General features: G+C 45.9%; 2 protein-coding genes across 5 annotated transcripts in view; one reads left to right on the plus strand and one right to left on the minus strand.

The window, feature by feature from the left end:
* The window catches only part of slc36a1 (solute carrier family 36 member 1), a 27,795-nt gene extending 15,854 nt beyond the window's left edge, over positions 1-11,941 (minus strand). Inside the window, exons 1-10 of one of the 4 annotated variants that reach the window (XM_046406836.1) lie at positions 11,813-11,941; positions 9,144-9,251; positions 8,349-8,463; positions 8,158-8,248; positions 7,080-7,168; positions 6,313-6,402; positions 5,768-5,852; positions 4,469-4,696; positions 2,302-2,400; positions 1,050-1,216 (exon numbers count right to left, since the gene is read on the minus strand). In XM_046406836.1, coding sequence (XP_046262792.1) covers positions 1,050-1,216; positions 2,302-2,400; positions 4,469-4,696; positions 5,768-5,852; positions 6,313-6,402; positions 7,080-7,168; positions 8,158-8,248; positions 8,349-8,463; positions 9,144-9,171 — 992 coding nt within the window. In that variant the 5' untranslated portion in view covers positions 9,172-9,251; positions 11,813-11,941. Of the gene's footprint in view, positions 1-1,049; positions 1,217-2,301; positions 2,401-4,468; positions 4,697-5,767; positions 5,853-6,312; positions 6,403-7,079; positions 7,169-8,157; positions 8,249-8,348; positions 8,464-9,137; positions 9,252-11,186; positions 11,415-11,812 lie in introns of those variants that run through there. The other 3 variants (XM_046406834.1, XM_046406835.1, XM_046406833.1) reach the window with 3 other exon arrangements.
* atox1 (antioxidant 1 copper chaperone) lies at positions 11,835-14,240 on the plus strand. Its single transcript, XM_046406847.1, has 4 exons — positions 11,835-11,971; positions 12,423-12,498; positions 13,423-13,571; positions 13,689-14,240. The coding sequence occupies exons 1-3, from the start codon at positions 11,966-11,968 to the stop codon at positions 13,545-13,547; spliced, it is 207 nt and encodes a 68-aa protein (XP_046262803.1). The 5' UTR covers positions 11,835-11,965; the 3' UTR covers positions 13,548-13,571; positions 13,689-14,240.
* Positions 14,241-15,374: the final 1,134 nt, after the last annotated feature.

The raw sequence follows: 15,374 nt of genomic DNA on the forward strand, positions 1-15,374 counted from the left end.
CACTAAAATGCAACTAATAAAAAACCTTTCAGAAAATAAAAAAAGCAACAACACATGAGCTCAATTTTCATGATCCATCAAAAAACATTACGACGAGAAGGCGAATCAACCCAGGTCCTTGTGCGACAAACGCCGACCGTGTGCTCCTTTTTTAAAAACTGAGATGCTGGTAATTATAGTCTTTGAGTTTTCAACCCCATTGAACAGCCAATCTATTCCACTAATTAGCTGCATCAGTCCGGACACTGCGGGCACTTCAAAACATGTGTCTCCGCAGTAACAAGTAATGAGAAAACAAATCCAATGAGAGTATTTTTTTTTATCATCCCTGAACAAACAAAATGAGCTCACAGAGGGAATAAATCGAGTACATGAGCCTCGACTTTTCCTCAGAGAGAGGAAGACGGATGGTGGTAATCAAAACCTCAACGCACACGCCACAGAGTCATCGGCAGCAGTTCATGTTGTGGCTGAGCGGCGTATCCAGAGCTCTTCCAGTCTGACTGACCACTCAAACATTCACCCATTCACACACACACGCACTCTTACGCTGATGGCGGAGGATACTGTGCGAGGTGCCACCTGCCACCTTGACCACTCATACTGAAGGAACAGCCATCAGGAGCAATTTGGGCTTCAGTGTCTCGCCCATTTCAACATGTAGACCGCAGGGACCACTGACACACCGACCGTCCGACTAGTGGGCGTCACAGTCACACAGTAAACTTTAGTATGAATACTGTACATCTGCTCTTCTACAGAATAGATTTCCAACACATTAGCATTATCAAAAAGTTCATAAGACTCTCTGTCACCAATACTGATCTTCATTCCCTCTGTATTATTGTTGACGTGCGTGAACAAAATATTTCAGATTATCTTGAAAACAGGTACAGCCGATTTTATATATTAGACAGGTTAAAGTGGAAGCAGGTAAGTTTTTAGATGTCTGCACCTTTTCCGACCGAAAGAATGGGCTTAAATTCATCGGCAGGGAAGCATTAACGCCTTTTGTTCTGGTTTTGTTGTGATTGTGTAGACGTTCGTACCAGCAGTTCGGCAAGTTGAGAGTGATGCTCCCTCCTATGTGCTCTCCAAAGCACATATATCCTATGGTGCCAAGGCTGATGTAGAGGAAGGTGACAATGCCCATCCCCAAATACAGAACCGGGACAAAACTCTGAGGCCTCTGCATCTTGTTCTCCAGGGGAAGAACCTGCCGACCCGGAGAGACAAAGACACAGACAGACTGTTAACAGCACAATGGACCATAACGAATGTACGATCTGTGAGTCATCCTCTCCTTTGACATTCGATAAGAGCCCAAAGACTTAAAGTCTTAACAATGTTCCTGTGAGTTTTCTCATTTTTAAATGTCACTTCCTCTCAGGCTGTGATGCCTTGATTCTGGCTTACAGAGAACATAATGACAGCTAAATTTGTGTTGACATTTCAGCAACAGACCGAGGCTCTCTCACACTGCACTCACCATACTGATAAGTGTAATGTTCTCTCAGCGCTCTAGTATTAACTGAACACCAATGAAGCATCATCTTCTGCCCGCAGCTAATGCAAAACTATCCGAACGGAACAACATGTTCAGAAGTTCTTTTTTCGGATACGATTGTCGGTCACCTTTTCCACAATGAGGACGAAAAAGCTCCTAACTAACCCACTCTGCTCTTGTCCAATACAACTCTGCCGATTGCCTACTCGGCCTACGTAATATGCATACTGTGTGGATGGTAATGTGGACTGAATGGAGATAACGCTCATAGGACCATTTGTTCCCCAACCCAATGTCAAAATGTATTAGGGTTGTGATGATTCTTCAAATCCACGATTCAGATTAGCACTGATAGCTCTGCACGTTGTTGAACTATCACATCTTGAGCTGCAAAAATCATCATTGGTTTAATGCCCTGACACCTTTCATTTTAATGTTCTAAATCTTCTTTAAGAAGACAGGAGTTTTGTATAACAACAGCTTGACTTTATCCTGCTGGCTTTTCGCAAGTTACAGTCACAAAAGTCAAGAGTCCAGACTTCAACAAAGTCACCAAGAATAAACAACAGAAGACAGAAATTCAGTTTATTACAAACTTCAGTTTCTCAAATCTGTCTCAAGTAAACCCTCTCCCCAAACAAATCATAAAAAAATCTCTGGACAAGAAAATAACTTTGATTTAGAATAGAAACCATGACACTCTTATGAAGTGTCCAGAGTTTTCATGTTAAAAACCTGATGCAAAAGGCGTGTTTGACACCGGCTTCATTCAGCTTCAGGACTCGCTCACGTACCACTCCGATCCCTTCGAAGGCAAAGATGGCCGTCCCAAAGAAGAGAGGGTAGTCTTTAAGCCTGCCGACTTTCGGTAGGTTGATGGGATACGTGATGTTCTGGGTGGGAGGGAAAAAAAAAACACTGATTCAATTTGATTGATTCAGATTTTAAAATCCATTGCATACCAGAATCCAGTTCCACATCTAATCACACCGTGTTCATATCGTCAACCACTCTGTTTGGATAATTTCCAATCAAATGAAGTGACGACACCTTGTGCTGAGAGGATATCTTGGACCAATCTGTCGGTCAAGGCCCGCAAATGGCATGAGCTGGTAGAAAAATACTTTAATGTGGCCGGGTCTCTGAAATAAGCATGATAATAAAAAGAGCCTTTCATAAAAGGCAGTCCTATTAAACCATGACTCTAAATCAGACCAGCAGTCAGCTACAGGCAGCATCTGTGGGGAAACCCCCTTATGGCTCCACTTTGGGTCACCATGTTTTATAATACTCTTGAAACGAAGGTCAACAGGACAAGCCCAAACCTTAAGCTGACTGAAACTGCACTAACATTGCGACAGTGAGAGCACCAAATCAAAAAGAAAGACATCAGTGACCGTCTTGTCTTTTGCTTGTAGCCTTCACAAGCTCTCACGTGGTTCATCAGCCACAGAAACACCTTACAGGCCACTGATATCTCTCTGAATTCTCTGTACGCGTTCTGATGCAACAGTTTGCTATTTTTCCCCAGCAAGGCCGTTTCTCGAGAAAACTGGCTGGAATATATCTGTTAAAGGCAGAGGGCCGCATGATGAAACACTCTGTGAGCAGAAAGCAGGTAATCTGAAGACTCTGTCACTATTTGTTGCCCGGTTATCCATAACAACCCTGGAGGCCAATCAGCACAGCAGCAACATGGTCAGATTCGAACACACAGAGGGTAAAGGGGGGGGGTGAAGATCGATTAATACAGAATACACTACAACAAAGACAAAAGTATTGGGACACCTGACCATCACACCAACAGGGACTTTAATGACGTCTCATTGTAAACACTCAGACAGCTTTGCAGCTCTAACAGCTTCCACTCTTCTGTGAAGGCTTTCCACAACATGTTGGAGTGTTTCTGTGGGAATTTGTGCCCATTCATGCAGTAGAGCATTTGTGAGGTCACACACTGATGTTGGACCAAAAGGCCTGGCTCACAATCTCCGTTCCAGTTCATCCCAAAGGTGTCAACAACAACAAATTTGCCTTCACTGGAAGTAAGGGGCTGAGCCAAACTGAAAAACTGTGTGTCTGTATACTTTTGTCCATGTAGTGTAGATCACATTAGACGATTGTTTCTGTTGATTCCCTCCTTATTCACAAATTATAGTCCTGCACACAATGCAGCTGACAGAACTCAAGTGGTTTGATTATTCTTCTAATGATGCACAGGTGTGTAAGAAGCTAGGCAATCTGACTTCTCCAGATTTGAGCAGAATCCCGATTTCAATTTTTCTTCATCAAGTTTCTGCTGAAGGCGGCACGGTGGTGCAGTGGTTAGCACTGTCGCCTCATAGCAAGAGGGTTCCAGGTTTGAATCCCGGTCTGGACCCTTCTATGTGGAGTTTGCATGTTCTTCCTGTGCCTGCGTGGGTTTTCTCCGGGTTCTCCGGCTTCCTCCCACAATACCAAAAACATGCACATTAGGTTAATTGGCTGCTCTACATTGCCCCCTAGGTGTGAGTGTGACAGTGTGTGGTTGTCTGTCTTTGTGTGTTGGCCCTGTGATTGACTGGCGACCAGTCCAGGGTGAACCCCGCCTCTCGCCCGTAGTCAGCTGAGATAGGCTCCAGCTCCCCCGCGACCCTGACGGATAAGCGGTGTAGAAAATGGATGGATGGAAGTTTCTGCTGAAATTCTTTGTAAGTTTGTTTTCGATAGTATGTGTTTAAATTTGAAACAGATCAGGAGAAGCATCACTGTAGCAGCAGAAAACATCACGACTCTGTGTGCTCAAGTATGCAAACCAAAAAAATGAAATATTTACAGGGAGTGAAACTGAAAAGAATGGAAACTGTGATGTTGGTTTGTGCAGCAGCAAGCAGACATGTCACTTCCAGATCCCGCTGTTTTCTCTGTCCACTATACTTTTATAATCACACAAGCCAGAGGAGAGGGATCTGAGGTGTTTACCACCAGGGAGTAGAAGTAGATGAGGACCAGGCTGGCGGTCATGACCAGATTTGCTAGCAGAGACAGGGGAGCCAAGTACTTCAGGTTGGGGGTGAAAACCAGCAGGACGAAGGCGGGCAGGAAGAAGAGCATGTAGAGACGGGAGTCGAAGCTGGGCACCATAATCTGGGTCTGGTTGGTGTAGTTTATGTGGCAGTTGAAGGTGGTGCCGTTGGCTGCTTCGACCACCTGGAGAAAACCAAAGACATCAGTCAGTTTGTATGCACATTTGAGCCTGAAAGTGACATTTTCATGGTGAGTTTCTCCAGGCTGGAGAAATAAACCACACGATAAACTGAAGTCTGGTTGTTTCAGTGAAATGAGCTCAGTATTCTTCCTGAGGAGGTTCATGTTGCAGCTGATGAGAGGAGACCACCAGAGCAGACAGACTGTGACATCTAGTGGTGAGAAACAATACTACACAGATCTATCGCACTGCACTATATAGACAAATGTATTGGGACACCCCTCTTTAAAACTGAATTCAGATGGGATATGGGGCTGTTTTGCAGGAAGGACTTGATTGGCCCACACAGAGCCCTGACCTCAACCCCATCCAACACCTTTGGGATGAACTGGAACGGAGATTGTGAGCCAGGTCTTTTGGTCCAACATCAGTGTGTGACCTCACAAATGCTCTACTGCATGAATGAAAGTCCCTGTTGGTGTGAGGTCAAGTGTCCCTATACTTTTGTCTATATACGGTGTCATCAGAAACATAATCCTGTTTAGTTTGCAGCTGGACAAGCAATGGCAACTATGAGACAACAGTTAAACCACAGAATCTTCTGTTGTAGGTCTGTTAGCAGAAATCTGACATAACACTCATTGCAGTGTTTTACCTTAGAATGAGACTATTATACACCATATGGACAAAACTATTGGAACAGCTGACCATCACACCAACAGGGACTTTGATGACATTTAAACACACAGACAGCTTTGCAGCTATAACAGCTTCCACTCTTCTGTGAAGGCTTTCCACAAGAAGCTGGAATAGAAAAGGGCCTTCAACAAACTGTTGCCACAAAGTTGGGAGCATAGCATTGTCCAAAATGTCTTGGTATGCTGAAGCATTAAGATTTCCCTTCACTGGAAGTCAGGGGCCGAGCCCAAAGCCTGACAAACAGTCCCATGAAGAGGGGTGTCTGCATACTTTGTCTGTGCAGTGGAAAGAGTGGCAATCACATTTATTTGTGTGTGGGTGTGGGTGTGTGTGTGTGTGAGAGAGAGAGAGAGAGAGAGAAAGAGAGACATGACCTGCTTAATATTGTCACTGAGAAAGACAAAGTAGACGCAGCAGAAGCCCAGCTGGGTGATGATGAGAAACAAGTTGACCGTTCGTCTGAATAGGACACAGAGAGAGACAGACATCAGACACAAGCTGAGGATCTCAACACAAACAGTATTGCTTTTTTGATCAGTATTATCAATAACTGATCACTGAGAATTATTACATCTCAACAGAGCATTTCTGTTTTAACCAGTGCAGATATTCTAGCCTTTACGGCTCTGGTTTGTCCGTCTGGGCGGCTCACAGAACAGCAGCATTTGTTATGAAGCCTCTCAGGTGAGACTACTCAGCCAATCAAACGTGAGCATTTGCATCAGCGCTGAGTGAGTGAGGCGGAGTCGAGATGAGACACGACACACAGTTCAAAACCAGTGTGTCTCATATCAGACTGTGGTGATTATTCAGCACTCTGTGGTGAAACCGCATGATTCAAATAAAAGCTGAGGCTCACTTTAGCCTGCTGACATCCTTTTCAAAACTTTAAACTGAGCAAGTAAAACGTCTGTCTTACTTCCCCCAGTGTGAGTGTCTCCTCAGCCATGAGACGTTTTCCATCCCGTACTGCACAGCCTCGCCGTAGGTCAGAGACGGCCTGTTCATCCTGTGAACAAAGATACGGCGTGGATGAAAATCCTCCTTTTGAGGAACAGATGCTGAAACCGAGACACACACATCTCATCCTGCGTTACATTTCCAATGTCCCCTCGCTCGCTGAAAGGAGCCTCGCTAAAGCACGAGTCAGCCTGAATGAAGAGTCGTGTGCGGCTTTGTAGAAGCCAGCCCTTCATTCGTTCTGCTGACTTCATCCTCTTTTGGGTGAAGCTGATGTGCGTCCCTGACACGCCGACGGAGAGCTGATCACCAGTTAAAGTGGGTGTGTTAATCAGCTCATGTTATCACACGCAACAGCTGTAAAACTGATAAGCAAAGGTTCCTGATTCACTTACATAATCTGAGGGTTTAAATTTGGATAAGGTTTACAGGAGTGTTACAGTAAAACTGAGCAAGTGGAGCTGATCACAGGTCAGCTGCATTGCGTCCATATGCTGCTCAGTCCACAGAGTGAAAGGGCGGAGAGACGCCCTTCAACAGAGTCCAGCACGGGAACCGAAAACAACGAGGCGGCCGCAAGCAGACAGCAGTCAAAGGGTCAGGGTTTGCGGTTTGCTTCGTGAGGAGGAGCCGGTCGCAGCCTGGCGACCACGGCTGAACGCTGCCTCGTTCTTTAGCCTGCTGGGAGTACGTTAACGTCACAGAAATGCAGATGTTAGGACTTACTTTGCACTGAGGTGGTGAGAACATTTGACCAGCACCCTCATACAGTGGATTGCAATGACGCCCATACACAGCAGGCTGACGGGTCCGAGCTGCACACAGTGTCACATGATTCAGGTTAGTCAAACTACACATTAAACAACAAGTATGACATGCGAGAGTTACACTATATGGACAAACGTATTGGGACACCACTCTTTATTACTGAATCCAGGTGTGGTACGGGTCTGTCTGTCAGGGTTTGGGCTCGGCCCCTGACTTCCAGTGAAGGGAAATCTTAATGCTTCAGCATACCAAGACATTTTGGACAATTCTATGCTCCCAACTTTGTGGTAACAGTTTGTTGAAGGTCCTTTTCTATTCCAGCTTCTTGTGGAAAGCCTTCACAGAAGAGTGGAAGCTGTTATAGGTGTGATGGTCAGCTGTCCCAGTACTTTTGTCCATATAGTGTATCAGCATTTCTTTTTCTTATTCCAGTAAATCACATTTCTGATGTTTCATAGACCAGACGATTAATCAGTAAAGAGATGAGAACTTAGTTGGCAGATGAATCTCTGACAAAGTAACTGCTGGTCTCATTTTAAGGGAACTGAATCTGGACTGCCGTGTTAGTCCACTTTGTGTGTGGCTGAGAACCAACATGATGAGTCAAACGCCATGAAAACAGACAGGACTGGGACTGTAAAGAACGTGACGGCTTTTATTTCAGTTTCTAATGCTGTGAGAATATTTCTTGTCTTTTGGTCTCACTAACTCTGACTACAAGCTTTCACGGCGGTGCAAAACGTGAATGTTTACACACCACGACCACAGCATGACTCGGTGAACGGGGGTTACAGCTCGGGGACCTGGGAAAGAACAATAAAATGAAAAAGCCAAAAAACCATGGCTGATCTAATCAAGAGGATCCCAGTTAACTTCCCCCTTTTGTATCCCTCAAAACATAAAGCTGACACAAAGCCAGCTGCCCGTATGCTTCATCAGATTCAATTTGGACTTTGCTGCGACTGTCTGACCGGGACAAGAACAGAATGGGACTTCACGTGAGCTGGTCAGATAATAAAACCTGCCGTGTACTTACCACCAGGCCTGCGTTCTTAACAGCCAGAGGCAAACCCAGCAGCCCCGTCCCGATGTTCCCCTTCAGCAGGTGGATAAGGGTCTGACAAAAACTGGAGGAGGGGAAAAAAACACGACCATCTCATCTACACTGGAAGCAAACCATTTAGACCGACCGAGTGCTGCGTCTGAGGTAACCTTCGTGATACGTACGAGGTTCCCGTTGGCTCTCCAATCCTCTCGTAGTTACGCTGGGGTCTGGAAGGTCCAGGAGGAGAAGGACAGAGCGCATCCATTTCTGAAGGATTCTGGTCAGAGAACAAAGAACCTGAGGCAAGACAGACAGAGAGGAGTTAAAGAAGTTCTCACCTTCCCGACGTGTGCGATAAAATGCTGTCTTCGCTCAGAGACAGTTTTCACAGTCCCTTCATGCCTTCCAGTAATGTCAGTTTGCCTTATTAACCGACTCTTCACTTTGGCATCTGTACCAAGTGAACTGCACAAACAGTCTCGTGACTCTTAAAGGCACAGTGAACACATGAAGGGACTCCTGCAGAACTCAGTCCTGTAAGTCAGCTGAACGTCATGATAAAACCGAGTGTGACGAGCCCGTTCGTGTTCGCCTTTATCCCTCTGACCCTCACAGAGGAGGCCGTCGGGGGAAGGCCGGTCTTTTAATGGACCAACAGGGTGAAGGAAAAGATTAATGTCATTTTACATTCTGTTGTCTGTCAAGAAGGATGAGGTCTTCTCAGTTCTTTTTCACTTTGTGGAGCAAATAAAACTCTGGCCTTGATGCAACACGCTATGAACATTTAACTTGATGCTGTGACCCGAGACACCAGCCGCACCAAAACAAACGAAAGCTGCTTTGATGACTCGGCGTCTACCTGCCAGCTAAGATTACAGGTAATCCTCCTGACGGGCCTATGTGGTGTGTGTACACAGACTCAGCCTACAGCCTCTGACTTTCAGTTTCGTCTACAACAACCTGGTTTGTACCTTCACCTCGGACGTCTCCGTCACTGGAGGACATCGTGGTGGGTCAGGTGGGCGTCGCCTCTCCCAGCGTCGCAGCTCCTAATGCTGGGAGGTCGGGCAGACCAGCAGCGACAGCTGCAAGCAGAAGAGTGGAATCGTCTTTCAGTAACACGTTGTACCTCTCAGAATCAGTCTGACAAATGTTCGCACAATTAACTCTTCAGAACTGTAAAATGTCAATAAGCTGTGGGGGGAAAATGTCCAAAGCCTCTTCATTAGCTGTCATGAATATCAAAGAAAAGCAGCAAACCCTGACATTTCAGAAGCTCAAACCAGCAGATGTTTTACTTGAAAAAATGACAGTCAATCAGTCAGTCGACTCACAACCCTGACACACGGAGCCATGACATGACCTTAGAGCAGAATCAGTGTTGGTGCTGTGTGCTTTGTACAGAGGCTTTAATGTCCACCATTCGCTGCTGCATTACAAAGATAAAAGTATCAGGACACCTGAATGTTACACCAAAGGGGACTTTGTATTCTAAACGCAGGGACGTTGCTGTGCAGTTTCTTATTGAATAACACACCTGAATTCAATAACAAAGAGTTCTGTCCCGATACTTTCGTCTTTATAGTGTACAGAACAGCTGAACTTTTTTTTTAGGAAATCCCAGCAGTGATAACTTCAAGTCCAGAGGGCAGACTTCGTTACAGTCTGTGTTCACAGGGAAAACTTTCAACACTGACTTCATACGAAAGGAGAACAAACAGAGGAGAACAAATGAAAGCTTTTGAAAGCTGTCGTACACATTCCCCTTAAGGTATCCATCCTGCAGCTGTGCACAGTGAACTAATGTTTCCTTAGCGTTATGCAGTCCAACCACACAGGTTTGTTTCTGAGAGGAAATACAATGTCTCTCAGGCATCCAAAAAGAGAAGAGGACAGCAGAATAGACTCCGATAAAAACGTTGCTGTTACCGTAAGCAGGCCGCAGCTTCTTCATTATGAGCTACTCAGCAACTTTCACAGTGACGTGACAGCACGAAATGAAAGTGTGCACACTTTCGTGCCACAGAAACGCAGGGCGTGGCTTTCCTGAATCAAGCATTCATTCCTTATCAACAACACTGAGAATCAGGCTGTTTTAAATGTTGATGTGGACTCCACTGCTCGTTCAAGAGCAAACATGAAGAAAAATAAACCCCAGCAAGGGTCAGTAACGCACTCTGAGAGTTGAAGTTCATCAGGAATCTTAAATATGAATATTATAATGCGGAGCTCGCATATCAAATACTCAATGTAAAGCAAAGAAAGGCAGCTAATGTGATGGCCGACTGGTCATGAAGGCAACGCAATCTGCATAAGGTGCCAATAGTGACCTTTACATTCAAAGGTCCGAGAGCCACTAATAAAACCGATAGCGGACGCAGCCCGCAGTGTTTACACAGGATAAGCCAACACGCAGCACACCCCGTGTCTGTCCGGACCAAACTAACTCTCTGTCTCCATTCCTTCGTGTCTGAAAATTACAGGCTCTATCCTGGCTAACAGCACTCACACACGAGCACACCCCGACCGGATGAGCCTGATAATCCCGTCATTTTATACTAATCTTTGGCCAGGAGGCGTGAGTATCAGTCGCCTCAATGAAACAGGGCGATGAGGCAACCAGGACAAACATCAGAAATGGGATCTGCTCAACAAACACCATCAAACGAGCTCGTGATTGCCCCTTACTCTGCGCGGAGGGCGCTTAAATGGGGCTGCGCACAAAGCGTTTGGTGGCTATTTGTCTGCGAGAGAGACACGGCAGAGAGGGGACGGAAATAGCAGGAAAGGAAGACGGGAGCTAAAATGGGAATAACTCGAGATTAGATGGAACGAGAGTGTAGCTACACACCAGTAATAACCCGTTACTTGCACAGTGGTCAGTTTAACACGCGCTGTGCGGAGCAGTTTAGCTCATGTTATGAGTCATAACCCCGGCTGAGCCAACGTTAGCTGTCATGTCCCGATACCATCTTTGTGCCCAGTCCACAAACACCCAGCAACACGGCTCGGAAACCTACCTCTGTGAAACCGAGTGTTTCCCCCCGTCTCTCCGCTCCTGCTCTCGGACTCTGGCTTTACAAGAGGCTAACCGCTGTTTTTTCCTATCGCTGTCATGTCTGCTTGAATACAGCGCGGCTACGACGCACCGATTGAATGCAAAACAGCACTCGGCTCCGGCGCTGCCCTGCACGTCACGCAGCCAGCGATGCGGTCACGTGACTAGTCCAGGCAGTCTGTGCACGTGACTCGGAACTGCTGCCATAGAAACGGAACGGCGTTAAAACTCGCACAGCTTGTAGCAGTTTACAACATCGTTATACTTAAGCTTTAAGCTTCCTTATTAGGATTATCCGCACAGTTTTCTTCCATGTATCCTTTCTATCTGTGGTTTAATGTTTTATAAGATCACAGTGAAAAGAAACCACACAAAGCGTAAATGTGCAATAAGAAGGGAAACGTCCGGTCAAGTCTACCGGGTGACAACTCGCAGTGCGTCAAATTAGCCAAAATAAAAGCCGGAGTTAAACGGGTTTACGTTCGACTATTTCATGAAACAAAGCAAGTTCTTCTTTATATAAATACACTCAGGGTCAACATAAAAAATATGCCGCTCTGGATATAATATGTGCTACGTTTTCCATACCGGAAATCCTGTTTCTCCGTGGATGAGAGCTAGCTTCACACCGAGCGGCTAACCAGGTAGTGAACATCTCTGGACCTTTTCACGACACCTGTCCGTCAGAGGTAAAAGTCCACGTCTCCTGTGACTGCCGGGCTGCGCAACTAAACTTTAAACATGACCGTAAGTCACGACGATATTTTAGCTTTAGTTTGGCATCAATTACAGCACTTAGTTTACGCATTGCTAAGTAGCCTGCAAGCTAAGTTGGCGTTGAAAGTTGTTCCAGTATAACATAGTTAACAGTCACTTCCATATTTCCCGGGAAAAAATCGATCCTGTCGATTGACTTGATTGAGCAATAGCGTGAACTGAGCAACACACAAAGTTAGCAGGTGCTAATCCTGTCCGTTCAGTGAGAGCCCAGCTGTGGAGCAAGTGTTAGCTATGTCACTTCTAACGCTGCTCTCACATTAATGTGCTAATACTGACATTCACACTGCAACACATGTGATCTGACAGAATGTCGGCTTCAGTCTTTGGCCATGTGTCACAGCTGGTTAGTTAAGGTTCATTTGATCGACGGGTGACGCAGTGAGATAACCGCACATTGTTTAATCTGCCTCTGTAACAGAAGCACGAGTTTGAGGTGGCGATGACCTGTGAGGGATGCTCCGGAGCTGTAACCAAAGTCCTCAACAAGCTGGGAGGTGAGACCGGCGAGACGTTCCTCTGCCTGTCCGATCCATACACGTTCAGCTACGCTATACAGACAAAAGTATTGGGACAGCTGCCCATCACACCAACAGGGACTTTAATGACGTCTCAGTCTAAACACACAGACAGCAGCTCTAACAGCTTCCACTCTTCTGTGAAGGCTTTCCACAACATGTTGGAGTGTTTCTGTGGGAATTTGTGCCCATTCATGCAGTAGAGCATTTGTGAGGTCACACACTGATGTTGGACCAAAAGGCCTGGCTCACAATCTCCGTTCCAGTTCATCCCAAAGGTGTTGGATGGGGTTGAGGTCAGGGCTCTGTGTGGGCCAGTCAAGTTCTTCCACACCAAACTCATCCAACCATGTCTTTATGGAGCTTTGCTTTGTGCAGTATTTGTGCTTTGTGTTAAACAGTCCCATACCACCCAACATGTGTCCCAGTACTTTTGTCCATATAGTGCATAAGTATGCTTTGGTCTATTAATATTCATGTTGACCTTAAACACCCAAATCACAAGTAGTTTAACTCTAATTTAAACTTTAATCCCGTCCTTTGTCTTGTTGAACTCTTCTTTGTCCGTTTAAAACAGTTCTTTTAATAAGATCACTGTTGCCTTTGACAAATAGTCCATGCCGTTTGATGAGTCATGTTGAAGAATAACTTTACAAGAATGTGTGTGCAGTCCAGCTGTCTGACAGCAAAAATTAAAGCACACTTTGAAAGCTTTTAAAAGTGTCTTGCACCACATGCAGACCCCATGACTCGTTTGCTCTGAATGTAAAGTCAGCTGACGTGTCACCTGATGCAGCCAGCGATGCTTGTATTAAAGAGTTTTATTTGGTTTAGTCATTAAAGTGTCCTCACAGTCTGGGCAGCGACTTTACAGCATGTTTTAAACACTCGTGTCACCCTCAGATGTGAAGTTCGAGATCGACCTTCCTAAGAAGCTGGTCTGGATCGAGTCTGACAGAGACGTGGAGGTTCTCATGGAGACGCTGAAGAAATGTGGAAAGGAGGTCAAGTACAACGGCACTAAATGAAGGAATCTGCTTCACGTAGAACAGGTGACACCGTGGGGTCAAAGCTCAGCAGATTTGTGTTTCTGAGCTCCATAAATCTGTAGGTTCAGCTCAGACTCAGCTCTTCAGCTCTTCAGCTCTGCGTGTTTGTGTTTTCTTTAGGAAATCATTTCTGCCGATGGAAAGTGAAGATTCATCCTGGAATTCAAATCTCTTGACCTGTCAGGAGGAGTCTGATGGATCCTAATGACCCTCCCCCTCCACACACAAACACACACACACACACACGCGCACACACTTTTAGATGCTGAACTGCTCACACGCACAATCTGAGTGTTGTGATTTACAAACCAACCCGAACATGCTGATGTGAGTATTTATCCTTGTGAGTAAAGAGGAGGAAAGTGAATCATATTTGTCGTTTTCACATCTTTATGTTTGTATGTGTAAAAGACACAGACATTCCCTGGATGGAACACACTGCAGACTGCTGCCTCAGTGTGTGTGTGTGTGTGTGTGTGTGTGTGTGTGTGTGAGATCTGTCCGCTGGACTTGATCACAGTTTTGATGTAGTAATTCCCTGAGATAAACGCATCATATGGAGCTCTCGCTGCTTCCCTCCGTCTGTCTGTTACTTTGGGAAAAGATAACCAACCTCAGCTTTTCTAACTGTCTGTCATGGAGAAATAAAATCAGTGCTGCCTCAGAAGGTCACACTTTACTGCTTCATTGCTTTTGCTACAGCTTTCTGTGTTGGTAGTTGATAATAAAACAGCCTCTTTGTAGCCTTTACTAAAAGCAGCTTCTTGTTGAACAGCGTCTTTGTTCATGTTTCTGTGTATGCACGAGTCCCTGCGGTGTAACTGGACTGAAAAATGTGACAGACAGTCGAGACGTACGTCACATATGCAGCATTGCAAGACAAAATGAAAAAAAATCACATGCACATGTAACTGAAGAACGAGCTCCTCCTCCGTGCTGCACACGGTCTGTGAACACAAAAGGCAAACGTCAAGCTTTTACACTGCGTGCACGTGTCACAGTGTCACAGGAACTTGTTACATTTTCAGCAATGATGTTTATCAGGAGGGCCCAATCCACAACCTGGTCCTCCAGATCTGAACGGGTTCTTTCAGCGCTCATGTAACAGCACCAGGTCCCGTGAAAATCAGAGGAGCAGTTTTTGTAATCCTGCTGACAAACAGACGGACAACATGGCCTCCCTGGTGATGCGAGTGAAACGAACAGGCTCTTGTCACTACTGGCCGGTTGAGAGGAGCGAGGAGTCAGCTGTCATGAAAACAAAATCACCACAACCACCAAAGTGTGTTGACCGAGGCGTCACAGTGTGCTCAGCCCTCGGCCACCAGGGGGCGCTGCGTGATCCACGTGCAGCCTGCCCAAGAGCTATTTAGTGGTGTAGTTTTTCTGTGATCCACACAAATCCAGTCTGTGCTGTGACTCACGGTGTTACGGCCGGGTGGGGGTTCTGTCAGGACTCCGGTGTCACCGGTGAGGCGTAGTGCGAGGGTGCCGCAGCACATGCTCTCTCCTCTCTGGCCCCCCTTCGGTCTGAACCAGCCACTGAGGCTTGTTGTGTACAGCACAAACGCCACAGATAACAAGGCTGTCAGCACCATCCATCACTGGATTCCTCGTGTCAGCCTCCCACACACACAAACATCTGGTGATGTTGGCTAATTCATGAAAGAAGAAGAAGAAGAAGCAGCTGTCGTAATGTTGGGTTTTCACTTTAAATGCATGAATTGATTGAAATATACTATATAGACAAGAGTATTGAGACAGAGGCTGTCTGTCAGGGTTTGGGCTCGGCCCCTGACTTCCAGT

This window comes from Scatophagus argus, chromosome 12 (genome assembly GCF_020382885.2).
Source record: "Scatophagus argus isolate fScaArg1 chromosome 12, fScaArg1.pri, whole genome shotgun sequence".
NCBI classification, from domain to species: Eukaryota; Metazoa; Chordata; class Actinopteri; family Scatophagidae; genus Scatophagus; species Scatophagus argus.